Source organism: Apteryx mantelli, chromosome 26, assembly GCF_036417845.1.
Source record: "Apteryx mantelli isolate bAptMan1 chromosome 26, bAptMan1.hap1, whole genome shotgun sequence".
Classification (NCBI taxonomy): Eukaryota; Metazoa; Chordata; class Aves; order Apterygiformes; family Apterygidae; genus Apteryx; species Apteryx mantelli.
Genome location: NC_090003.1, coordinates 7,954,920 through 7,980,341, shown reverse-complemented (window position 1 = coordinate 7,980,341; position 25,422 = coordinate 7,954,920). Strand labels below are relative to the sequence as shown.

The 25,422-nt window shown below is 62.8% G+C and overlaps 1 protein-coding gene and 2 long non-coding RNA genes across 13 annotated transcripts; 1 reads left to right on the top strand and 2 right to left on the bottom strand.

Moving 5' to 3' along the window:
- Nucleotides 1–2,341: 2,341 nt before the first annotated feature.
- Nucleotides 2,342–4,681, bottom strand: LOC136994245 (uncharacterized). Its single transcript, XR_010886408.1, has 3 exons — nucleotides 4,506–4,681; nucleotides 3,651–3,787; nucleotides 2,342–3,215 (listed from the first exon to the last, which is right to left on the bottom strand). It is a non-coding gene; the product is annotated as an uncharacterized lncRNA (long non-coding RNA).
- Nucleotides 4,682–6,255: 1,574 nt separating this feature from the next.
- Nucleotides 6,256–12,739, bottom strand: LOC106494582 (uncharacterized). Of its 3 annotated transcripts, XR_001294330.2 has the most exons (5): nucleotides 12,639–12,724; nucleotides 9,087–9,184; nucleotides 8,179–8,357; nucleotides 6,406–7,412; nucleotides 6,256–6,284 (listed from the first exon to the last, which is right to left on the bottom strand). It is a non-coding gene; the product is annotated as an uncharacterized lncRNA (long non-coding RNA). The 3 variants fall into 3 exon arrangements; XR_001294329.2 differs by lacking the exon at nucleotides 6,256–6,284 and having other exon boundaries at nucleotides 6,327–7,412; nucleotides 12,639–12,739; XR_001294328.2 differs by lacking the exons at nucleotides 6,256–6,284; nucleotides 6,406–7,412 and having other exon boundaries at nucleotides 7,672–8,357; nucleotides 12,639–12,739.
- Nucleotides 11,778–24,987, top strand: ZNF362 (zinc finger protein 362). 9 transcript variants are annotated; one of them, XM_067310928.1, is made up of 9 exons: nucleotides 11,778–11,883; nucleotides 13,739–13,823; nucleotides 21,310–21,373; nucleotides 21,525–21,771; nucleotides 21,981–22,308; nucleotides 22,398–22,622; nucleotides 22,760–22,838; nucleotides 23,061–23,219; nucleotides 23,319–24,987. In XM_067310928.1, the coding sequence occupies exons 2-9, from the start codon at nucleotides 13,783–13,785 to the stop codon at nucleotides 23,433–23,435; spliced, it is 1,260 nt and encodes a 419-aa protein (XP_067167029.1). In that variant the 5' UTR covers nucleotides 11,778–11,883; nucleotides 13,739–13,782; the 3' UTR covers nucleotides 23,436–24,987. The 9 variants fall into 9 exon arrangements, with proteins under 9 accessions (XP_067167029.1, XP_067167028.1, XP_067167030.1 ...); XM_067310927.1 differs by having other exon boundaries at nucleotides 11,779–11,887; XM_067310929.1 differs by having other exon boundaries at nucleotides 11,779–11,898.
- The last annotated feature ends 435 nt before the right edge of the window (nucleotides 24,988–25,422 follow it).

Here is a 25,422-nt window from a genome sequence, read left to right as displayed (position 1 = left end):
TCTAGGCCGCCCCTCAGAGGGACCCGGGTTCGAGGCTGCCCCCCAGCTCAGTCCCTCGGAGGGACCGGGTTTGAGGCTGCTCCCTGGCAGCGGGACCCGGGTTCGAGACTGTCCCCCGGCTCAACCCCTAGGAGGGACCCGGGTTCTAGGCCGCCCCCCGGCTCTGCCCCTCGGAGGGACCCGGGTTCGAGCCCGCCTCCCGGCTCTTCCCGCAGCGGGACCCGACGCCGCCCCCCGGCTCTGCCCGCAGCGGGAGGCCCCGGTTCGAGCCCGCCGCCGCCCCGCCCCGCCTCACCCAGCCGCAGGGCGCTGCCGGTGCCCGGCCGGGCCGGTACCGGGGGGCGGCGGCGGCGGAGGGGACCGAGCCCGCAACCGCCTCAGCGCGCGCCCCGCCGCGACGGGGCGGGGCGGGGCGGGAGGGGGGGGGGAGGGCGCGGGGCGGGGCCGCGGCGCGGCACTTCCTGCCCGCCCCCCCACACTCCACCCCCGCCGCCCCAGTGGTGCCGCCCCCGCCCCATTGTCCCCCGCGCGGCGCGGCCGGCTGGCGCGCACCACGGCACCGCCAGCGGGGGGGCGCGCTTAAAGGAGCCGCGCCTGAGGGGGGGGTCTTAAAGGGGCCACTGCCCGGGGGTTGTCTTAAAGGGGCCATGCCGGGAGGGGGGGGGTCTCTTAAAGGGCCCGCTTTTCCGCGGTCCCCCGCGGCGCTCCGGGGGGGTCGGTGGGCGTCTGCCCCGGCCCCGCTGCTGGAGCGCTCTAGCCTTCCCGCCGGCAGGGCCCACAGCTGCCTTCCTTCTGCCTGCCCTCGTCCCAGGGACGCATCACCATCCGTCCCCTCGTCCCTCTGTCCGTCCATCCCTTCATCTAACCCCCCATCCCTCGCTCCATCCATCTATCCATCCCTCCACCCATCCCTTGATCCCTCCACCCATTCATCCATCACTCCACCCCTCCATCCCTTGCTCCATCCATCCATCCCTTCATCCAAACCCCAGTCCCTCTGTCCATCCCTTGATCCCTTCATCCATTCACCTGTCTGTCCATCCAACCTTCCATCCTTCCCTTGATCCCTCCATCCATCCATTGATCCTTCCATCCCCCCAACCATCCATCCATCTGTCCCTCCATCCAAGCCTCCATCCCTCTGTCCATCCCTTGATCCCTCCATCCATCTGTCCATTCAACCCTCTATCACTCCCTCCCTTCATCCCTCAGTCCCTCCATCCATTCATCTGTCTATCAATCTCTCCATCCCTCAATCCTGCCATCTATCCATCCTGCCATCCACCCATCCCTCCATCCATTTGTCCATCCAATCAACCCTCAATCCCTCCATCAATTCATTTGTCCATCCATCCCTTCATCCATCCATTCCTCCATCCATCCCTCCCTTTCCGTGCCTGATGGCACCAGCTTGGCCCCCCAGGGCCACCAGTGCCACGTGAACCGCCCGCCTGGGCCCCCGGAGCCTTCCCGCTCGCGAATCCCAGTGCCGGGGTGACTCAGAGTGCGGGAGCTTACGCAACGCCACGGGGGCGGCCACGGAGCCGGGAGCCAACGGCGCGTGCCGAGGGGAGAGGGATGCCGAGCCGCTGGACCTCTCCTCATGCCGATGGATGCCGAGGGCAGAGGGATGCTGAGCCTCGGGGCGCTGGATGTGCCCGGGGGCTGCAACGCCCCTTGCTGCCCGCGCTGCCCCAAATCCCGCACCACGGCACCCAGCTTTCCCCCACGGAGCCAGAGGCAGGAGGGAGGCCGAGCCGGTGCCTCCGGGCCACCCGCGGCCGCATCCCTGCCCCAAACACCCTCCCTTCCTCGGCCGGCGCTGAAAACATAACCGCGCTCCCTGTGGGCACCGCATCCGGCCGGGAAAAAACAGGGAAAGCGGGATAGTTTGGAAATGAGGGTGGGAACCCTCTTTCCCGTCCCGGGGACACATCCGGGTGCCCCTGAAGGGTTTTCCTCCTCTCCCTCGAGCCCCAGGATCGCTCCCGCTCCGGCTGCCCCAGCGCCGGGCAGGTGGGAGCAGAGGGCGAGCCGGCGGCCCCGGAGAGGGAGGAAGGAGCAGGCGGGCGGCGCAGGGGAGGGAGGAAGGAACGCCCCAGGGGGTTAAATTGCACATTTCGGAGGAGGCAGCGTGAAAGTCAGGCCTGTTCCTGGCCGGGAGCCAAAGGGAACAAGGCTCTCGCCTGGCGCTGCCGAGCCGCCCTCTCCGGCTGCGATCCCCCCCGCCCGGCACAGCCCCGGCGGCCCCCATCCCTTCCCCTGCCGGCGGGGAATAACCACCCGCTTTGTTCCTCTCCCGGGCGGGAGGACGGGCCTGGAAAAAAAACACAACAAGAAAACCCGCACGCGGTTGTTTTTTCTGCTTGTTTTTCCGCATTAGGAATTCAGGTCTCGTCTCCCCCTCCGGGACCCACCGGGGATGGAGGGACTGTGGAAATCCTGTTATCCGAGAGGCGGGAGCGGGGAAAGGGGCGGCTCAGCGCCCCGTGCCGGATCCGGCGCGAGCCCTCCGCTTCCCGAAATGGAGCGACGTACCTGCTGGGCTCGGGCAAATCCCTGCTCCGCTGGGATCGGAGCGCCCTTTTTGGCGGGCGCCAGGAGCATCCCGCCATCCCTGCCCGCAGCAGGTCCCTCCCCATGCACAGAAGGGGAAACTGAGTCGCAGGGAGACGGAGGCCGTGCCGCCACCTCCGCATCCAACCCCGGGGCGCCGCGGAGCCGCTCGACCACCTTCAAATTCGGGCTTTGGGAGCGGGCCGGAGGCCCAGCACTCCCGGATCCCGTTCCGGTTCGTTAAGGGGTTATTTAAGGCACGTGGCCGAGGTGCCTGGGAGCGAGCCGGGAAATTCAGGCAAAGGCAAACCTCGTCCCTCCGGTCCCCACGCCACATCCCGGGGGGCCCGAGCGGAGGTGTTAAATGCCTTGGAGCGGGGAAAAGCGCCCGGGTTGCCCCCGGCGCTCGGCCCGTGCCGCTCGTTAGAGAGCCGCCTTCGTTAGCGCCCTGGGAAGGGAAGCGCGCCCTGCCCGGAGCCGCGTTGTGGGCGAGAGCAGGGCGTGCGCCGCACCGGCAAACTGGGAAATTAATCCCGGGTGATTTTTAAATCGGATGCTTTACCTCCCGTTAACCCGCGTGCAAGTGCCCGGAGTCCCGTGCTGGCTTGGAGTGGCGAGGAGCCACGTCGCTGCCACGTGCCGGCTCCCGGAGACGGGACCTGGGGAGGAAAAAGCAGGAATGGGGGTCATGGAGGCGGCCGCGGGGAGGAATTTGGCCCGCGGGGCAGGGAAGCCCGGGTGGCCTCCCCACGGGATGCACGCTTCCCACGCTGGAATTTCCCCCCGCCACCGGCTCCCAGGGCGCTGCCGGGGAGGGCAGGCCAGGACGCGCTGCCGTCCGGGAACGTCCCCTCTCCGGGCGCGCAACGCTGCAGGGCGGCTCGAAGCACGGCACGGATGGGCCTCGACCTCTTTCGCCTCTCCGCAGGCTTTTTGCCTCGGTTTCCCCGTCCGCCCCGCAGCGGCGGTACCCCGGGATGGAGGGAGCCCCCTCCGTCATCCGTGCACCGAGCGCAACAGGCCTCGCGACGCTCCCCCGACTCCTCCGTCTCTCTTCCCCGCGCCCACCTCTGCTGCATCCATCCTGCCGGTACCTGCTCCGTGCCGGATGCGGCCGGCTCCGGGCGCTCGTGGCTTTACCCAGGCGGCTGATCAAAGATCCACTTGACAGCGGCTATTAACACCTGCTTCTTTTTCCTCCCCTGCTCCCGCTAATGCTTTCCAGCTCTCCCTGCAGCGGGAACACGGTGCTGCGGAGCCGAGGGGGATCCCTGCGGGATCCCCCAGGATGCAGAGGCACCTGGGTCTTCCCGAGCGGCAGGGGTGAACGAGAGCCTGCTCCTGCCCGGATCGGGGTCCCGCACCCCGCCGAGGAGAGCGCGAGGATGCGCCCGGCCACATGACGCGGATGCTTTTCATCTCCTAAGTGCTTTGCAAGCATTAACTAATTAATCCTAATTAACTCATTACCTAATTATAAGCAAATGGCCCTCCCATTTGGGGGGGGGGGGGAGGAAGGGAAATTAATGCACTGTCACTTTTTAACCAAACACCCCTGATCCCCCCTAAAATGGCCATCCCAGCGCCCACTCTGCACCCACGCGTCTCCCGGTGGCTTCGCCGCGGGGGGAGAGCCTGGCAGTCCCAACATCCCTTAAGCTTGCCGATGGCTGCGGATCCAGGCCAAAAACCCGCTTCACGCCTCCGGTGCCGGAGGATTTGTTCGAGGGATGCCAAACCAGAGCCGGAGCATCCGTCATCCGGCCACGGATGGCTCCCGGCCTCCGAGCAACGCCCTGGGAGCGGGCGAGCCAGGGTGCGGAGCGGAGCCGGTGGTGCGGGGAGCCCGGCACGCGGGCGTCACGGAGGCGCCCGCCCTCGCCGCCCACGTGGCCGCCCGTGAGTCATCGCCCGCTAACCGGAGTGCTATTCCGCCGGTTGGGAAATACCTTGCAAAACGCTGCACCGACTTGTTCCAGGTCTCAAAAGCGCCTGCTGCGATTAGCTGTCTCTTGAAGGGCCTGCAAAGGGTTTGCGGGGTATTTTGCCCCGCAAAATGTCCATCCTGAACCTCCCGGGCTGCAATCCGGGGCCCGCTGGAGGTTTCCGCAGCCGGCGTACAGCACACCACAGGGACGCGATGCGGACAGAGCTCTTCTGCCGGGAGGTCCCAGGGTGTGCGCAGGGAGCCGGGACAGTGCCGGTGATGGGGGCATCTCTCCAGCAGCTTTGTCCTCCGCGCGCTTTCTTTGCGAGCTTCTCGCTGCCGGAGCAAGCGCGCGCATCCGCGATGCCTCCTGCCTTTGCAGGCACGCAGCGAAATGAGAAAGGCGCTGCCATTCCCCGCGCTAACAGGCCGACCTTTTGCGCAGGAGCCGGGAGAGCAGGTGTAGCTGCCTGCCGAAATACCCGCAGAGGTGATTTACGGCGAGGGAGGCATCGCTGCTCTGCTCTCAGCGCTCCCCTGCCTTCCCTTCCTTTTAATTGCAGTCGGATCTACCCCGGGGGCAAAAGAGCCTTTGAACGTCTCTCTGGTTTTTTGTGTTTTTTTTTTTGAACAGGAGGTTTGCAGCCAGCTCGATTCCCTCTTGGCGTTTCCATCTTGCAGCCCGTTTTGCTCGGGCCTCGCGAGGGAAAAGGGCACGGTCTCTCCTACCACCCGGTCCTCGCCGGCATTGCCGCCCGGGAGGCTGGGCGGGCAGGAACGGCAGCATACCAACCGCAGGCGCGGGCTGCGCCGCACGCCCCGGCTCTCCGCCGCCTCCTCCCCGGGAAAAGGGGCCCGTTTCCCACGTCCGGGCACGGCGGACACGGAGAGGGCAAGGCTGAATCCGCTGCCCACACGGTTAGAAGAGGCCTGGAGCATTAAATAAATCCTGCAGCTTCTGCAAAATGAGGGAAACCCTGCATCAGGGACATTCCCAGGGGACATCTGCTCACCCTCTTCCCAAAGCCCTCCAGGGACGGGGACACCTTGGCTCCTGGGTGGACCGTGCCCCGTTTCTCCGCTGCGGATTGGGGTTTGGCCTCCCAACGGCCGGGAATCGCCAAGGGACGACGCAGAGGCTCGAAACCACCGGAGTTTCACAATCACGGCAAAAACTTCCAGCAGCCAAAACCCCCCGGCCCTGCGGATGGAAGTGAAAGCGGTGATAACAGATGAAAATACACCTCGTGAGGGCAAAGAAGGGGAACTCGGCAGCAACGGGCTGTCAGGGGACCAGGGGACACTGGTGGCCTGGGGAGGGCAGAAGGGCTCCAAAACGTGCCCGTCTCTCCTGGCCGGGGTGTGAAGGAGATTTCCACCCCGACACCCGCAGCAGGAGGATGTTAAATAGCAACTGCTAGGTGTAAACATTTGAAAAATCAGATAAAGGGGGGAGTTTTCAAGGAGCTGGCTCAGGAGCTCGGCTGAGTCACTCAGAGCTGGTAATTAACGGATCTGGGGACGTTCCAAGATGGGAAAACGTTGGGCAAGTGTTTAAAGGGGGGGGATGGGGCGAATGGGTGATCCCAGGCCAGTTAGCTCAGGGGGGATCCTCAAAAAACGCCGATACAGGACACAGCCAGATCCGAGAGAGGAAGGAGCTCACTCCGGGAACGACAGCACATCTCGCCCAGTGCCACCGCCTCGGTCACGAGCCGTTTGGGGTCTGCGCGCCCCACCGCTCGGCAGGGCGGTTGCAGATGGATTCGCGGCCCACAGGGCAGGCTAATGGGTCGGCCCTCTAAGGAAAAGCAAAAATAGGGAAACTGAGGCATTTCCAGCGTTGTTTCCTTGCACAGGCTACAGAGCAGGAGGAAAAATTTGTCCTTTCCCTCCAAAGAGTTTCCTACACCCTCACACACTTGGCCATCCAAAGCGAAATCCAGTCCTGTCCTGGAAATCTTTGGTGTAGCCAGGAGCCGTGCCCACGCTTTGGAGGGACCGGTCGGCAGCTCATCCCACGCCCGCGTCCCCTGAACAGCGAGAAGTCCTGCCCCGCTCGTGCCGAGCTCCTCCACTCCCTAAGAAACAGCCACCAGTCACGGCCCAGGGACCCCGCACGGGACCGGGGAGCTCAGAGCCGCGCGGCACGAGAGGGGCGTAAAGCGTGATCTCGTTTTCCTCCTACTCCAGCTGCTCCGGCGGAGCTGTGGGAACAGCTAGAAAGGGGGGAAGAAGATGAAAGGCAGCGTGGGAACTCAGCTGCTTCGCTTTCTTCTGCAATAAAACACAGGTCCTCCAACTCCTCCAGCCCAGCCCGAGATGGAAAGGGGGAGAACAGCTTCTCCGTGCGTGCTCGGAGAGGAGATGTGCTTCAAAGCAGAGACAATCAGGTGTAAAAAAAAAACAACACCAGGCCCAAAGGACCGAGGCTCGGACGTGCAAAAATAGGCTGCGATGCCTGAATCCTGCGGGATGCAACACCCCTAAATCTTCCTGGCGGTGGTCTCCCCAAAGGGTTCGACGCTCGCCAGTCCAGGAGGGCTCTGGGGACTGTCCCGCGAGATGCTGGGATGAGATGCTGGGACGAGATGTGTGTGAACCTCTGCCAATAAGAGAGGTCCAGCCTGGAAATCAAAGGACGCAACACAGGGCGGCCGGGGGTCGTGGCACGTGCGGCTGGCATCCGTGGGGCCAGTTTTCCCAGCTCCCGGAGTCAGGTGATGAGGAGAGAAACTTGGTGCTCACCTTCCACTTCTTATCGCCTCTCCCATCCCCTCGGCTCTGCTCCTGGACTCTGGAGCCCGGCGAGCGTGACCCGCTGGAGAGAGGCCAGGGGAAGGCAGCGATAGCAACCAGGAGCCGAGAAAACTTGGCCTGTGCGGAAGGGGCTGAAGGACTGGATTTGTTTAGTCTAGAGAAGAGGAGGCTGAGGGGAGACATAATAACAGGCTTCAAGTATGTGAGAGGTTGCTGCAAAGAGGAAGGGAATAAAGCACTCTCGGGCCCACCGGGACAAGTCACTGCAGGCGTCGCGGGGGGCATTTTGGCCTCCCCAGCCCACCCAGTCAGCGTGTCCCTCTCCTTTCCACCACGGGGGTTTTCCCCCACGTCTCACCCTCCGTGATGGAGCATTTGGGGAAACCTGGAAAGCATGAAAAAAGCCCAGAGTTGGTTTTGCTTTTTTTTTTTAAACTGTACCATCAGTGGAAATTTGTGGGAAACCCTCTCGGTTTGCTGGAACCAAGCTCTGGGTGCTGCTCCACGATACAGAATCAGTTCCTGTGTGACTTAGCGAGCCCACAGGAACAGGCAACTCGGGTTGGAAATGATACACGACTGCGTCACAAAAGTGGCCAAAAGACACCTTCCCAGCTCGCTGCAATGCCAGGGCACGTTTTTGTGCCCATCAACATCTCTAAAATGGGAATAAACATTTGCATTGCAATTATTTCTTCAAAAAGGAAGCAAGCATTGATACGGTGAAGCAGAAAGGCGGCGAATATCTGCAGGGCTTGAAAACCGCAGGGCCACCAAACCCACCCCACGCCCCCGAACCGGCCGAGCGATTTCCAACCAGACCAGCGCACGGCAGCAGCGCTTCTTTCCGGTATATAACGTCAAACCGCAATCTCAGCGCTGCACCGAAGCGTGGAGACCAGAGGTTTTTTTAGCAAAGAGAGTTTTCCCTCTACCTGCTCGGTACGGTTGGAGCTGCGCGGTGGCTAATGCGCCCTGCGGGCTGGCACAGAGATCCCATTCGCTTTCAGAGGCGCCTGTTTCATTGCTTTGATACTTGCAATATCGTAATCTTTGGGATTCTTCAGTTGCCTTAGAGTCTCCTTGGGAAAGGAGAAACACAGGCAGATAAGACCTGAGAGACAAAAAAAAGTGAATAAGGAAGTATTTGTGCATGAGTAAAAATAACAAAACAAAACAAACTTCTTTAATGGAAGAACAGCATCACCTTGGAGAATAGTATATATTTACACCCTCACATATACACACGTGTATATATGTATTAAAAATACAGCTCCTACTCAGGTTCACAGTTGTTTGCAAACTTAGAGATTTAAGTGCCTTTTGCATCAAAACACGGGTGAAAATTCAGTGCCCTTCAACCAGAAACAGTTTTAATTTCACACAGGCACCTCACCAAGTGCTGCGTGCTCTGGAAGGACTGTTTGTAACCAAAATCGCATCTGGTCCCTCAAATCCTCGGGACCTTGGGGGATGAATCCGTGTAGGAAAAATACGGTGGAAAACGGCCATTGTCACATGGGCACGTAGCAGTGTTTTAAAGGAAAAAAAAAAAAGAAGAAAGAAAATGCGCTGTTGACAAAATGAGCAGAAAAACGTAGCAGAAAACACCGGTGCAAGACAGAACTAAGCCGGTACCTGGGACGGAGCCAGAGGTTCGTCACCGCAATAACGACAAGAATAAACTTTTGCATTTCTGGAGCATGTTCTCGGGGCAGTTTTCTGGAGGATGAACAGGCTTTGCCCTTCTTTAGAGGCCCAGAGAAGTGCAGCAGAACAGGCAATTTTCCCCTTCCCACCTGCTGAAAAGACGGGGTTTGTGTGCGCCCCAAAGCCCCCTCACCTGGATGGTTGCCTCCGTCCTTGTCCCTGCGGGAACCCAGCCGGAGCCGAACGAGCTGCTCTGGGCCCATGATCTGCTACCAAACCACCCGGAAGGTCCTAAAGAAAAAAATAAAGGAAAAATAAAGAAAAAAGATTGAGAAAGTCTGCAAAGTCCTTTGGCATCCTAAGCCAGCTGTGCTCCCTCCTGCAAGCATGACGGGAGGTTCCCCTCCGTCCATGAGGCTCCTGCCTCGGTTTCCCCCGCTCGGCCAAGCACACGGGGAGCCGGGGAGCGGATGAACCGCACATTTCCCTGGGGGACGTGGGGGTGAGACAGGGCTCCAGGCCCAGAAGGTGGATTTTTTGGGGGGTCAAAACGGCCTGGATCAGAGCAGGAGGAGTGTTTTCCTTCCAAAGCCTCTCCTCTCCTTCTCCCCTCCGTCTCCTTGGAGCAGATCCCACCTGCAGATTTGGGGAGTGCTTCTCCCAGGCTCGGGAAGGAAGGGCTGGAGATGGCCAGGTGTGGAGGGGAAAAGAAAAAAAAATCAGAGAAAGAAAGAAAGAAAAAAAGAAAGAAAAAAAGCAGATTCCCAAAGCGAGAGCCTGGGAGGAAAGAGCAAAGGGGAATGGACCAGGGGAGGGACAGGGGCACCTCCTGCCTGGGAAGGTGCTGGGGAGACCCTGGGGGGGTGGGGAGACCCTGAGAGGGGCTGGGGAGACCTGAAGGGGGGGTGTGGAGACCCCAAAGGGGGGCTGAGGAGGCCTGGAGAGGAGTTGGGGGGCTGCGGACCACCTGAGGGAGGCAGGGGAGACCCAGGGAGGAGGGTTGGAGGGGCTGGGGAGACCCCAGGAGGGCTGGGGAGACCCCAAGAAGGGCTTGGGAGACCCCAAGAAGGGTTGGGGGCTGCAAACCTCTGAGGGAGGCAGGGGAGACCCATGGAGGGCAGGGGAGACCCCAAGAGGGGCTGGGGGGCTGCAGACCCCCTGAGGGCAGGGGAGACCCATGGAGGGCTAGGGAGACCCCAAAAGGGGCTGGGGGGCTGCAGACCCCCTGAGGGCTGGGGAGACCCATGGAGGGCTAGGGGAGACCCCAAGAGGGGCTGGGGGACTGCAGACCCCCTGAGGGCAGGGGAGACCCATGGAGGGCTAGGGGAGACCCCAAGAGGGGCTGGGGGACTGCAGACCCCCTGAGGGCAGGGGAGACCCATGGAGGGCTAGGGGAGACCCCAAGAGGGGCTGGGGGGCTGCAGACCCCCTGAGGGCAGGGGAGACCCATGGAGGGCTAGGGAGACCCCGAAAGGGGCTGGGGGGCTGCAGACCCTCTGAGGGAGGCAGGGGAGACCCATGGAGGGCAGGGGAGACCCATGGAGGGGCTGGGGGGCTGCAGACCCCCTGAGGGAGGCAGGAAGGACCTGGGGATGAAGGTTGGGGGGAAGCTGGAGAGATCCAAAGGGGGCTGGGGAGACCCAGGAGGGCTGCACAGAGGGGCTGGGGAGGACCTAAAGGGGGTAGATGGAGACCCCAAGAGGGGCTGGGGGGCTGCAGACCCTCTGAGGGAGGCAGGGGAGACCCAAGGAGGGCTGGGGAGACCCCAAGAGGGGCTGGGGGGCTGCAGACCCCCTGAGGGAGGCAGGGGAGACCCAAGGAGGAGGATTGGGGGGGGCTGGGGAGGACCCAGAGAGGGGAGATGGAGACCCCAAGAGGGGCTGGGGGGCTGCAGACCCTCTGAGGGCTGGGGAGACCCATGGAGGGCTGGGGAGACCCCAAGAGGGGCTGGGGGGCTGCAGACCCTCTGAGGGAGGCAGGGGAGACCCATGGAGGGCTGGGGAGACCCCAAGAGGGGCTGGGGGGCTGCAGACCCCCTGAGGGAGGCAGGGGAGACCCAAGGAGGAGGATTGGGGGGGGCTGGGGAGGACCCAGAGAGGGGAGATGGAGACCCCAAGAGGGGCTGGGGGGCTGCAGACCCTCTGAGGGAGGCAGGGGAGACCCGTGGAGGGCAGGGGAGACCCCAAGAGGGGCTGGGGGGCTGCAGACCCCCTGAGGGCAGGGGAGACCCAAGGAGGGCTGGGGAGACCCCAAGAGGGGCTGAGGGGGCTGCAGACCCCCTGAGGGAGGCAGGGGAGACCCAAGGAGGGCAGGGGAGAGGGCCCGGGGGGGGGGCCCAAAGCAGGGAGAAGGAGACCCCAAGGAGGGGCTGTGGGGCTGGGGAGACTCCAGGGGGGCTGAGGAGACGCTGAGGGGGGTCGGGAGGCACCGAGGAGCCCCGTGAGGGAGCCGGGGAGACACCGGGGGGGCTGAGGAGCCCCGTGAGGGAGCCGGGGAGACACCGGGGCACTGAGGAGCCCTGTGAGGGAGCCGGGGGGGGGGGGGGGGAAGGAGCCCCGTGAGGGAACCGGGGAGACACCGGGGCATCGAGGAGCCCCGTGAGGGAACCGGGGAGACACCGGGGCGCCGAGGAGCCCCGGGGCCCCGTTAAACGCGCCCCCCCCCCCCCGGCGCGGCCCGGTCCGGTCCCTCCCTCCCGGCGCGCGCGGGCGCGGGGCCGCCGCCATGTCGGCAGCGGCGGCGGGGAAGGAGGAAGGGGGGGGGGGGGAGCCGCGCGCCGCCCCCCGCCCGGGCGGGGAGGGGAGCGGCGGCGGCAGCAGCAACGGCGGCGGCGGCGCGGGGCGGGGGGGGCCCGGCTGCCGGCCCCGCGCACCGGAGCCTGGGCGGGCGGAGGAGGAGGGCGCGGAGGCGGGAGGGCGGCGCGGGGGCGCCCATTTCCCTCCGTGCCGCCGGAGCGCCGGCTGGACCGCCGCTTGCCGGGGAGCATGACTGTTGGTATAGGAAGTGTCTGCTTGTTTTGTTTTTTTTTTTTTTTAAATAATAATAATAATAACCTCCCTCTTTTTTTTTTTTTCCTCTCTCTCTCTTCATTAAAAGGGGTGAGGAGGGGAAAAAAAAAAAAAAAACAAAAAAAGCGGCCCGACCCACCCGCTCGGTGCAGGCGGCCGGTAAACACCGGCCGGGGGGGGGGAGGGGAGGGGGGGGCCGCGCCTCGCCTCGCCGCCGCCTTCGCCGCGGATCTGCAGAACATGGCGGCCGCGGCCGGCGTTAAAAATAAGCCGGGGGGCTGCCATTTTTGTTTTCCTTTTGTCTGCGAATTTTAATAAAAACTGTCTGAGAATGTGGGAGAGGCGGCGGGGCGGCAGCGGGGGCACCGAAAGGGGCCGCTTTTTCCCCCTCCTCCTCCTCCGCGCGGCTTTTTTGTCTGCGCCGCGGCCGGGACCGGGACCGGGGCCGGGACCGGGGCCGCCGCCAGCACCGCCGGGGCAGGTCGGCGATCGCGAGTTAACTTGCGCCAAACTTCGCCTTTTTAACCGCGGGATTTCTTTTTTTTTTTTCCCTCCCCTTCCCCCCCCCCCCCTCTTCTTCTTCTTCCCCCGGTGGTGGTGCAGGAAAATGCCCGCTTCGGATTTTCTGCCTTTTTTTAAATTTTATTTTATTATTATTTTTTTCATTCTCCCCCTCCCCCTCTCAACCCCCTTTTTCTGGATGGTTTAATGGAAAAGTTAATTGCGGCTGAACCTACCTATTTTTGTGGCGGCGAGGAGCTGTGGATGTTGCATGGAGGGGGGTGGTGGTGGTGGGGGGTGCTCAAGGCTTTTTGTTGCTTTTCTTTTCTTTCCTTTTTTTTTTTTAAGCAGGGCTATTATTTATTTATTTATCTATTTATCTATCTATCCCCCTTTTTTTCCCCCTTCCCTCTTTTATTTCATAACCGGTCTTGTCTCGGCAGCGGTCGCGCTGGCTCGCGAGGGGGGTTTCTGCGCGGTGCGGCAGCGGGGGCCCTAGCGAGATCCAGGCATATATATATATATAAAAAATATACATATATATATATTTAGCCTGCTGGTTTAGCGTGCGGATGCGGAGGCCGTCGGTACAGCCATAACCTCCCCGCTCCGCCACTGGCCACACTGGGCCGGAGCAGCTAAGCCGGACACCGGGAGGAGGAGGAGGAGGAGGAAGAAGAAGATGCGTTTTCGCCCCGGCGATGGTTAAGCTGCTTTTTCGCTTTTTATCCGCCGCGGGGCCGCTCGGAGGATGCTCCCTTGCAGGCCTCCCCCCCCTCCCCTCCCCACCCCACCCCGGGCGCTTTTTGGGGCGATTCGGGCTGTAGAGGCGCTTTTTGACTTCGGAGGGGTGTTTTGGGGGTGCCGCCGAGCCGGCGCCCCAGAGCCGTGAGCTCGAGGCGGTATTTTGGAGGAGAGGTAAAAGTTTGCCGTCCCTCCCGGCGTGCAGTTTGCCGAGCGGCGGAGGGGATGGATTTAGGCCCCGCTTTTCCAGCGGGCTCCCCATCGCTCCGATCCGCCGGCGGCTTCGGGGCAAGACGCAGCAGCGACAGCATACGGCTCCCTCCCGGGCTGCCTGGCTGCAAAAAACATTGCATTTTTTAAAAATCTTATTTTTGGGCTACTTTCTAGCAGGAAAAAAAATATATATATACACACACACACACACATCCCCCCCAACGCCCCCCGTTCCCACAGGTTGGGGAGGTCGAAGCCGCTTTGCTTTTGTTCCTCCGCCTCTCCGGGAGCTGGCGCGGCGGGGGCCGGCTGGGTGTTTTTTTTTGGGGGGGTTTGTGTGTGAAGTTGTCCCTCCTTGTCCCCCCCCCTTCCTCTGTAGAAAAACGCCCCGCGGGCAGCAGCGGTTCTCGGCTAGACCCGGAGATGGACGCGGATAAGGGGAAGCAGCGCCAGTACTCTCAGAGGTGGGCACGCCGGCGGGGGGCTCGGAGGGGGCCGAAAACGAGACGGGGTGCATTTTGGGGGGGAGGGTGGGGGGGACCCTGGCCCTTCCCCGGCCAAGTTCGGCAACGGGGGAGCCCCTGGGGAGGGGGCGGCTGCCTGCCGGATCCAAACGCCCTGGGCAAAAGCCGGAGCTAAAAAACAATATATTATGCATAAAATAATCTTTTCTCCCTCCAAAAAAAAAAGATCCTTTTTTTTTTTGGCTTGAAAAAATGCAAATTGTCCCTCGGTGCTTAAGATGTTATGACAAGTGCATGTGTATTTAATGTTTGTGTGTGTATTGCGGGGCTGGAGGGAGGGGGGAGAAATTGCTTGCTGACGCCTTGCACGGCCTCGGGGTGAAAATCGCTGCCGAGTGACCTGTGCCTCAGTTTCCCCACCTGTAACAGTGGTAACAACCGTCCTGCCGGGTGTTTTCCCATCCGGCAGTCCCTCGGTGCTTATGTGCTTAGCAGTATCTGTGGGTGCTCGGCCTGGCTCACGCCGGAACCCCCGGGTTCCTCTCTGCTGCCCGCAGGAAATACAGATTTGCTGCTTTCCTAAAAAAAAAAGGGGGGGGGGATAGTGCCTAGGGAAGCCATAGTTGAGGCCCGGCCGGCTCCGCGCAGCCTCGAGGTCGGCATGGGCAAAGGGCGATGCCGGGCCAGAGCGGTCCCTGGCAGCAGCTAACGGCTCTGAAACACGGGGGCCGAGCCGGCTTTCGAGGCCAGGGTGTCCATCCATCCGGATGCCGATTCGTGCTCGCGGGCCGCTCGTGAAGGTGGTTGTATTTGGGGCTTCGGAGCTCAGGACCTCGTTGGTGGAGCGGATGAGCCCCCCGGTGCCAGCTCCTGGCGTATTTGGGGGATACAGGCCCGGTGCATTTGGCGGCAGGACCGGGAACAGCACTGGTTCCTCCTTGGCTCGGAGCCGCGACAGTGGCCTTAGCACCCGGTTTCCGTACAGAGCTGCCGTCCTCCCGGGGGTCCCTCTCGCCCCACCGGTGGCTCCCAAGCAGGTTCCTCCTTTCCGGTGCCACCACACAGAGGTTTTTAACCCCGGCGCTCGGAGGCCCGGGTTGGTTTCGGCCCTTCTGCTGGCTTCTCCGGCTCATCTTTGGGCTTGCAGCGCTTTGCCCATCTTTCAGGGGCATTGCCCTGCGCCCCCATCTCGGGCACCCTCTTGCACGGGCGTCCCATCCCGCGGCCGTCTCCGGCACAGCTTCCCTTGGCTGCTCCATCCTCACCCGGTCCACGCTTCTGCTTTGCACCGATTCCTTCCCCGCTCTGGAAACGGGAGGCCGGAGAAAGCCCCCAGCGCCGTCCGGCAGAGCCGTCCCCAGCTCCCACCTCCCGGCCGGTGGGACGGGCAGAAAGCGGGGCGCAGACCCCACCGGGTAGCCCGGCGGCCGCAGCATCCTCCACGCGCTTCGTCTTCGCCCGTCCGACACCCCTTCCGCGGGCGGCGCCGGGCCGGGATGGGGGTTTTGCCCCGCGGCTAGCTCCTCCGGCTTTTGATCGGGAGAGGAAATCTGAATGAGAAAAACCAGTTTGCAGCCCTTCAGGGGGCGGAAATGCGGGGTTTAATTGGTTCCATCTTGGGTGAATTCTTCTGGCACAGGATCCCCCGAGCGGCTCCTCTCGGAGCGTGCGCCGGATGGGGATTTCTGAGCTCTCCTTCGCCAGGTTTCCTGGTGGCCGCGCCGGGTTTCGTGCCTTGCCTCTGCTTCCCTGGTGCCCCCTGGAAAACCGGGCTGGGGGATGAGGCTGCCGGGGTGGAAGAGGGTCATCCCATGTCCGTGCGGGAAGGTCCCCGAGGCTTGAGGCGAGACTTCTCCTTGCAGAGCCGTGAGCCGCTCCGGGAAGCCCGCCCAGGCACGGCGAGCTGGCACAGCGCAGCATCCCCCACGGCAAGCCGCTGGCTTTGATGCCGCTTTCTGCCCGCCGGCTCCGGGTTGGGGTTTTATTTTTTATTATTATTATTATTTTTTGCAGCGGGGCCCTTGCTTTCTCTTGAAAAACTCCCGCTCGGGGCAAACGCTGGTTGCACGCGTCTTGCGGAAACACGGGCCGGTTTCTCCGCGTCACTGCCGGAGAAGCCGTCTGCGGGGCAGGATGGCATTTTTGGGGCTCCGCCACGGCTTTCCTCGGGGGCTGTCCGAACCAATGCTCTCCCAGGGGATGGGGGGGGGGGGGGGAACTCTCTTCCAGCCTGGTCCACGACACCCCGTAGCATTTAGGCATGCCGGTGGCAGCTCGGGGCGTCCCGCTGCGCTCCGCCCCGGCCAAACGGCGCCGGTCCCCGGGCGCTAACCCTTCTCGCGGCGGTGCCGTGCCGCGTCCGTGAAAAGAATCTCTTGTTTCTTTTTATTTCAGCGAAGGCGAGACAGAGAGGGCTGCCAAAGTAGAGGCGTTCCCTAGAGCACTGTAGCTTGACTTAGCGGCAGTTTGGTAGGAAGTTGGAAGGCTAGTGAGCTCCGGGGCCTGGCGCTTGTACCCACCCGTGCCATCATCTACCTCCATCAATCTGGAGCCGCATCGACACGTCTCCCCCGGCAGCTGCGGCCACCTGGCTTCTGAGGCCAGCCTGTGAGTACCAAACACGGCGTGCGCCCCACGTCTCGTCCCCGCCGCCGCAGCCGCCCCGGCGCCCGCCTCCCCGCTTCGGTCCTCTCCCCGGCTCGCCCGCTCTCCACGCCGGCTTCCTTCCCTCCCCGCCGCGGAGGCGGTTTTCTAGGCTGCCACGCTCCCCTCGGCCAGGCTTCGGGGCTCCGCGCATCCGCCCGCTTGCTCTTCCGACGGCCTTCCTCCCAGGGCGCCCCCTCTCCTGCCTGCCTGCCTTCCTCCCCGTGCTCGCCTCCGCTGCCGGAGCCCTCTCGGCCGGCACGGCGCCTTTTCCGCCCGTGCGGCACCCATCTCCGGGGCGTCCTGTCCTCCTCGCGCCCTCCCCTGCCCTCAGGGACCTGCGGCACGGGGCTCCGGCGCACCGCGCTGCGGAGACCTTCTCCGTGCCGTGCCAACCATGCAGGAGAGCTCTTACCCACATTTTCCCCCCCGCACCCCTTTCCCAGCCAAAAACCAGGGACCGGGACAGCCCTAACACAAGCTTCCCCCCCCAGGGGCTGCAGGGTCCCGCGCACCCGGAGACCCCGGTGCATCCCGCAGGCCGGGGGCAGGCGTGTGCTGCAGCATTCCCCACCCTTCATAATTTCCATTTTAATGGATTTTTTTTTTTTTTTTTGCCGTGTGTCAGCCTCCATTTTTCATAGTTAGCTCAGAATATAGAAAAAGGGAGTTTATATATTTTCCATCTGCTTTATATCCCCTCTAGCACCCTCCCCCAGCTACCCAAGCGCCTCTCGCGCCGTTCCAGCCCTGGGAGAGGGGGAGCAGTCCCTCTGCTCCAGATGAAATATTACACAATTTATAAAATTAAGTTGGGACAGGAATAGGATTTTTTTTGGCACAGCGGCCGCTCCTTTCCTTTTTATTCTAGGCAGGTTCGCAAAGCTCCAAGTGCAGTGGTTTTGGCTATTGTAGCAGCCTCATTATTTAATAAGGCCTCCTCAGGTGGAGGGGGAGGGAGACGGACGTGCAACGTTTGTGCTTTCCTCCCCGTGGCTGTTTCAGGTTGTACTGGGATCTTTTCTTAAGAGGAAACCCGAGTTCGGTTTAGCAAGCCCAAGAGGAAAAAGCTCGTTGTTTATAAGCAACCCTACGATAACGGCGCCTGAAAAACGCCGGGCCATCAGCAGAGATGCTGCTTCGCGGCAGCGGCCTTTGCAAACGCTTTGCGGCTCGGTGATAGCGTGTCGGCCCGGGAATCGGGGCGGAAACCAGCCCCGTCCGAGGCTCGCGGCATCCGCGGAGGGTTTCCAGGGCCGCTCTTGGGCCCCCTCCATCCCTGCCCCAGGGCTGGTTTTGTCTTTGGTGGTAAGTTGGAGCAAAACCCGGGGACGCTGCTTTTCGGGATGGGGGTAGCTATGGCATTCTCCCTGCGCTTAGCAAAAGAAATAAGGCAGTGGTCAACTCGAAGCTGTTCTCATGCCGCTTGGGGTAAATTAAAGCGAGATTTGGCCGCTCAGGAGGTGAACGCGAGGGGCAGATGGGCCCAATTCCCCATCACGCGTGGGCACAGGCATGAAGCAAAACGAAGGGGGAGAAGCGGGTTAAACCTTCTTGCGTTTGGACGAGGCCAGATCCTGCAAGGTCAGGGCCCGAGGGCCGTAGGGAAGTCACTTGCCTGCAGCAGGGCATCCCGAACCTCCCAAATCTTGGTCCCAGCATGTAGATGCCGCGCTAGCGGCTCCTTCCACCATCAAGGAGCAGGGGGAAAACAGAGAGGTCACAGTAACCAGCTCAAAAAGCACTTTCTGAGCTTGGGCCCTCCTCTTCCTCCCAGGGATTTTGGTGCTGGGGAGGCAGGTGGACTTCGGAGGAGCCTTTTATATCCTGCTCCCACCCAGCCCCGATTGGTTTCACAGCTGCCGGGAGGTTTCTGCCGAAACGACGGGGCGGCTGAGGCTCGTTCCGCTCCTCGGCGCTCAGCTGTGGCGCCGGGGTCCAACCGACCCGTTATTTTCCCGCGTCTGCCCAGCTCGCGGGGAGTTCAGTACAAAACGGGAAGGGGGTGAGGCCCGGCTGGCTTTGCCGGGAAAACTGTCCCGGTGTTTCTGCCAGGGGGAGCCTGGCGGCGCGGTGCGCCGCTCGCTCCTGCTGGGACACGTATGGATGAGTGGGATGGGAAGGATCGTGTTTTACGTTGGCGGAAATCCAGGCCGGCCCTCCGGCAGCCGGAGCCAGGATGTGGCGGGGGACAGCGGTTCCCGGCGGGCAGGATCGGGCCTGTCGGCTGCCTCTGAGGTGCCGCACGGAGGGTTTCGAGGTTCCAGGTGCCATCCCGGCTTCGTGCTGCCCGCGGCAGAGCCAGGGCCGAGCGCGTCGCTGCTGAGCGATGCTCCGCTCCCCTTCGGAGCGGCCGGCGCCGTTTCCCCTGGCCGGATCGGGGACGGGCTTTGCGCGGGATGCCCGGGCGTTTCCCGGCAGGGATTTTAACCGCCTGGGCAAGGCTCAGCACCGAGCCGCTCGGGAAGGAGCGGGGAGACGGACGGACGGGGAGAAGGACGGACGGAGGGGGCAGGGGCACCTGCTGCGAGGGACGGAGGAGCGACTCCCTGGGCCGGCTCCAAAAAAAAACCCTCTTCTAATCATAGCTCCGGCTTCCTGTTTTCCCGGGGAGGAGCGAAGGGGCATTTACGCTTCCCACGCGGCAGCGTTATTTTGCTCTCCGGGGTTTTTTTCCCCCCCGCTGCGACGTCCCCTTTCCATCCCGGCCGCGCTCCTTCGGCTCGGCGACGGCGTCTCCGCTCCCCGCCTGGCTTTGGCCGCCGCTCCCTTGGCACGCAGCGCTCTTGGCGCGCTCGGCTTTCGCGAAGGCCGACGGCGGCGCGCTCCGACGCCGAGCAGACGGTTTTATACCTCCAGCCGCGTCCGGCGGCTCCGAAGGGGAGCGGGCACGGCGCGAGCGAGGCGCGCTAACGCGACGGCGGTCCGCTCGCTTTTTTTTTTCTTCTGGAATCGCCTCTTTTCTTGGCAAAGCATCGTTTCGGAGGGGCTGGAGTCCCCCTCGCTTCCGCCGCGGGGGGGGGGGGGGAAAAGACGGCGGTTGCGGATCTGCCGTCCGTCTTGGAGGTGCCGGTCTAGTTCCTCGCCGCCGCAGGGCTCCAGCCTTGGCCTGGTTTACATCGCGAATGGAGGTCGCCTCTCCGCGGCTTCGCCGCCCGGCGAATTGGGGAAGGCGCTAAAGAGGCTTCCCGGTGCCTGGCGGTCGATGGCGCCGTGTTATTTTCGCTCCCGCGGAGCTAATCGGGTCGAGGCTCCCCGCCGCCGCCGCCGCTTTCTCCGCACGGACGCCCCTTTTTTGTTTTTTCCCCGCCAGGTTCTCGGTGTCAATGAAATACCTGGACGCGGACGGCGCTTCCCACAAAGAGCCTGGCTTAATTTGTCAACGTTTAATGTCTGGAAGAGATAAAAAGCAGCGATGCAGGCTCGAATCCTGCAAGAGGCTGCGCGTCCGCTCGCTTTTCCTTGGGGGAGCTCTCCTTTAAATTTCACCAGGGCCTCTTAAGTACTTCTCCTTAAAAATGCCCTTAAAAGAGGTTTGCCAGGCTGGTTTTAAGCGACCGAAATGCCCCTTTATGTGGGGCCGCGACGCTGTTGTCATTTTCTTGCCGTTCCCTTTCAGATGTTTCCTATTAACCAGCGATGGATTTAGAATTAATTTATTTTTATTTTTGTTTTTTTTCCCTCCCCTCCTTGCCGACGGCGTCGAACCGAGAACGTTCTTGCTCTCCGCGCCCGCGCCATGCCCCGCCGGCAGCCTTCGGATGGGCTTTTGGGTCCCGGCCGCAGCGGGAGGATTAATCCAGCCGGCTCCGCGTTGCTCTTGCGCTCGCTGGCGTTTCGGGGTCTTTAAGGGCTTATTTCGCATCGGGCCGCTTTGGTTTCCGGCCCTCCGGAGAGGCGTCTTTGCACCCGACATACATTTCTGCGCCGTTTTTAGCACCCTCCCGAAAAGAGGGCTCCCGGCTGGGGTGCCGGACCCAGCAGGGATTCGCAGGCTGGAAAAGGCTCCCAACCCTTCCAACAGGCCCTGCTTGTTCCTTGCCCCGGTTTATGGCCTGGGCGTTGCCGCCGGTGCGTCCCTCTGGCTCCGGCTCCAGCTCCGGCTCCCCTCGTGCAGGGAGGGAATATTTGCAGGCGACGCCGGGTGAGTGAGGGAGCCGGATTGAGATGGCGCCGCGATGCCGGATCCGGCTGTGCTGCCGGGGTTCGCGCTCGGCTCCCCGCTCTCCTTGCTTCGTCGCGTCCCGGAAGGCTTTCCTGGGAAGCGTCAGCTGGAAATTGCAGTGTTACCAAATGTGCTCCTAATAGGAGCCTCCGGCGGTGGCACAGCTGCATCCCAAGGGAGCGGGGCGCGCGTGTGGGGGTGCCGCTCCGGTGGTCGCGGGGTCCCTCAGCCTTGCGCCGTCCATGGGGTTTGAAGGCAGGACTGGGAGCCAGGAGCAGCCCGGGAGAAAAGCGTCGGAGCCGTCCGTCCTCCCTCGGCGTTTGACAGTGCCTCCCGCTCCGCGCCAGCGCCGCGAGCGGCCCGCGCGCCCCGGCTCCGGCTTTCTCCTTCGCCCCCAGCCTCGAAATTCCCCGTAAGGCCGTGCCGTTTGGGCAACGCAGCCGCCATCCCCCCCCCCTCCCTCTCCGGCTCTCTTTCCCCTGGGAAACGGGGCATCCCGGGGGCCCTGCGTGCCGCCCAGCAGCGGCGTCCAGGACGGACCGTTGTCCTGGGCCGGGTGGGTGGCAGCTCCTGCCGGGCTCCTCCGTCACACCGGCTGTTCCGTCGGGAAGGGCTGGGGCCAGTTCCCGGCCAGCAGACCACCCCCCCCCCCCGTAACCCTGCCTGTCTCTCCCGTAGGATGGCGGAGCCTCGCTTTAACAACCCGTACTTCTGGCCGCCCCCCCCCACCATGCCCAGCCAGGTAAGACCCCCCCCCCCGGATGGGTTTGGGGGAGGAAGGGGGGGCGGAAAGGAGGGGCCGGGCAGCTCGGCGTGGGGCCGGGGGCTGGTGCCGGTCCCGTTCGCCCCTGACCCACGGCTCTGCCTTCTCCCCCCTCTTCCGCCGCCGGCAGCTGGACAACCTCGTCCTGATCAACAAAATCAAGGAGCAGCTGATGGCGGAGAAGATTCGGCCCCCGCACTTGCCCCCCACCTCCGTGGCCTCCCAGCAGCCGCTGCTGGTGCCCCCCTCGCCCGCCGAGAGCGGCCAGGCCATCATGTCCCTCCCCAAACTGCAGCAGGTCCCCGGCCTCCACCCGCAAGCCGTCCCCCAGCCCGACGTGGCCCTGCACGCTCGGCCGGCCACCAGCACTGTCACAGGTACCGCGACGCGCTCGGGGAATTTGGGCGGGTGGGGGGGTCCCTATCCCCCCGGTTTGGGACCCGGCTGCCTGCAAGGGTGCTTTGACGGTCCTCAGCAGCTCGCGTCCCCTCCCGGTGGGGACAGAGGGGTGGTGGGACGGCCAGGTGACCTCCCCAACCCCCCAACGCCAGCTCACGTCGCCCCCCTCTCCTGCTTCGCCCGCCAGGGCTGGGGCTGGCGTCGCGGGCGCCCGCCGTCAGCACGTCCGAGTCGAGCGCGGGCACGGGCACGGGCACGGCCACCCCCTCGACGCCCACCTCCACCAGCCAGAGCCGCCTCATCGCCTCCTCGCCCACCCTCATCTCAGGGATCGCCAGCCCGCCCCTCCTCGACTCCATAAAGACAATCCAGGGCCACAGCTTGCTGGGGGCGCCCAAGGCCGAGCGGGGCCGCAAGAAGATCAAGGCGGAAAACCCCTCGGGGCCGCCCGTCCTCGTGGTCCCCTACCCCATCCTGGCCTCGGGGGAGACCGCCAAAGAGGGCAAGACCTACAGGTAGGTGCCGGGCGGGCGGGCGGACGCGCGCCGGCGGGTGCCGCGGGGAGCTGCCGGCCCCAGCGCGGACCCTGTGGGGCTCTCCGCAGGTGTAAGGTCTGCCCCTTGACGTTCTTCACCAAGTCGGAGATGCAGATCCACTCCAAGTCGCACACGGAGGCCAAGCCCCACAAGTGCCCGCATTGCTCCAAATCCTTCGCCAACGCATCCTACCTGGCCCAGCACCTGCGCATCCACCTGGGCGTGAAGCCCTACCACTGCTCCTACTGCGAGAAGTCCTTCCGCCAGCTCTCCCACCTCCAGCAGCACACCAGGTGACGGCACGGACGCGGGTTCCTGGTGGGGGGGGGAGGCGTGTCCAGCAGCCCCTCTTCCCTCGGGGCGGCCGGGGGTTTCGCTTGGGGACGGCGGCCTGACGTTTGTCCCCTTCCTCCCGCTCGCCCCGGCGCAGAATTCACACTGGCGACAGACCGTACAAGTGCCCGCACCCCGGCTGCGAAAAGGCGTTCACGCAACTCTCCAACCTCCAGGTCGGCGCTCCGGGGACGGGAAGGGGGAGAAGGGGAGGGGGGGGGAAAAGAGCCCCAGGAAAGAAAAAAAAACAAAAAAACGGGAAGGAGCCAGGCGGAGGGGACGGACCGCAGGGGGGGTCGGGGCCCCGATTGCAAGCGCTGGGAGCCGACGGCAGCCCCGTTCCCGCTGCCGTAACCCGTTCCCTGTTTTTTTTTCCCCCCCCCGCTTCGCCTTTGCAGTCTCACCAGCGACAGCACAACAAGGACAAGCCCTACAAGTGCCCGAACTGCTACCGGGCCTACACGGACTCGGCGTCGCTGCAGATCCACCTCTCGGCGCACGCCATCAAACACGCCAAGGCCTACTGCTGCAGCATGTGCGGCCGGGCTTATACCTCGGTGAGCGGGGCCCGGAGAGGCGCCGGGGCCGTGGCTCCCCCCCGCCGCCCCGCCGCTCACACCGGCATCTCCCCCCCCCCCTTCCTCTGTGCCCCGCAGGAGACGTATTTGATGAAGCACATGTCCAAACACACCGTGGTGGAGCACCTCGTGAGCCAGCACTCGCCTCAAAGGACCGAGTCACCCGGCATCCCCGTGCGGATCTCGCTCATCTGAACGGGGCTCCCTCCCGGCTCCGGGGGGCACCGCGGAGACGCCGGAGACGCCGCCACAACTGCCGGACCCTCCTGCAGCGCCGCCCGGCCGCCCCCGGCCCGCCGCACCGGATGGCAGCTCGGCGGGGAGCCGACGGATGCCGCCGCCGCCGCCGCCGCGCTTTGGAAAGGCGCCCGGCCGCCCCGCGCCCCCGGCCTGGCCCGGCTCCCCCGGGGCTGCGGTTTCGGTGACATCCAAAGACTGTTTCAGAGCACTTTGAATCTCTGCGGTTTTTTTGGGGAGGGGGAGGTTCTTCTCTTTCCTTCAGTCCCTGCCCCTTTCCTTCTCTCATTTTGGATACAAATATATATATATATTTATTGGCCAAGAAGTTGGTGCTGCTAAAACAGAAACGAAATAAGACACGAAACAAACCGCGGACGGAGAGAAATGCTGGATGGCGAAGGGGGGAGAAATTCCGGGCCCTCAACCGCCGCCTCATTCTCCCCTTGGACTCTCCGTTGGGAGCCGCGGCCGGAGAGGGGAGCCGGCGGGACTCGGGGCCGAGCCGGCAACCGGTGCCGCGGCGGGACGGAGACTGCTGTGCCGCGTCGTCTGACCTCTTTGGGACGCTTCGATTGGGGGTTTTTTTCTTTTCTTTTTTTTTTTTTTTTTTTTTGTTTAACGTCGTTTTTTCCCCCTTTGGGTTATCTCCTTCCCGCGCTGGATTCCCGGAGGACTGGCTCAGCGCAGGGCCACGAGTGCTGGGAGTTTGGGTGTGTGTGGGGGGGAACGTGAAAACAGCCCCGGGGCAGCCTGAGCCACACACCGGGACGGGGGAATTTCGGGAGCGGCCACGGGATTTCGGGACCCTGCTCGGCAAGGGCGCCGCACTCAGGGAGCCCCCCCCCCGGCCGTGGGGTTTTTCCCGGCTCGGCGAGCTGGCATGGGGGGAATCCCAGGCGGCGAGTGCCGCTGCCCCGGGGGGCTGCAAGGGGCCGGTCGAGCCCCCCCCAAATCCCAGCTCCTCCGGGGAAAGGCTTTGCCGGGGAAGCCGTGCCGGCCCCGTGCGTGTATAAACCCCGCGTATAGAGATGGGCGGGCGCCGCTCCCTGCCCCTCTTTGCAGAAAAACTAGACAAAAACTCATATATATTATGTACTCTTTGGTTCCGTTTTTGGATATTAACTGTGTTATTTTTTTATACACTTTTTAAGCCTTAACTCATTGTTTTGCCAGGGTGTTTATTACCTTGTTTATTAATTTGATACCCCGCAGCCTTTTCTCCCCCTCCGTTCCCCACCTCCATCCCTGCCTCTGGTTCTTTGTTTCCGAATCGATGTTGTACGATACTCAATATTGTAATCTTTTTTGTCAGCATGTTAATACTGTGTAAATATGCCTCTTATACATACTGTTAACACTTCTTTCCCCCTCCTCCCCCTTCCCCGTTTTGGGGCTTTTTTTATTTTCCTCGGTGGAAATCCAGGCCACACGTCTCTAGAGCTAGTTATTACCTTATTAAAAAAAAAGGCAAAAAAAAGTAAAAAAAAAAAAAGTGGGGGGGGGGGAAGAGAAAATGAACAAAAAAAAAGAGCATCCCTCCCTCCCCTCTGTCTTGCGTTGTGGGTCACAGAAAGACGCAAGGAGGCCGCGGCCTTCGCCGGGAAAGTTTGCATCCCGTCGGCGACGAATTAAAACCCGCCAAACCGACGACCCTTTAAAAAAAAAAAAGAAAAAAAAAAGAATTAAAAAAAAAAATTGCTCTTTGTATTTCTCTGTTGTGGAAGACAAAAGAAAAAAAAAAAGTAAAGAAATAAACCTGTACATGCAAACTTTGGCCAGGCTGCAAGGTGTGTGACGGGCTGGCGTCCCTGCCTGTGGGATTTCGGGGCCCCGGCGCAGGATTTCGGGGCCCCTAGAGCGCGGTTTATACCCCAGGGGTAAGTAAAGCCCGGCCGCGGGGGTTTCCTACCTGCGTGTCGCCGCGCCACGCCATCCCGGAGCC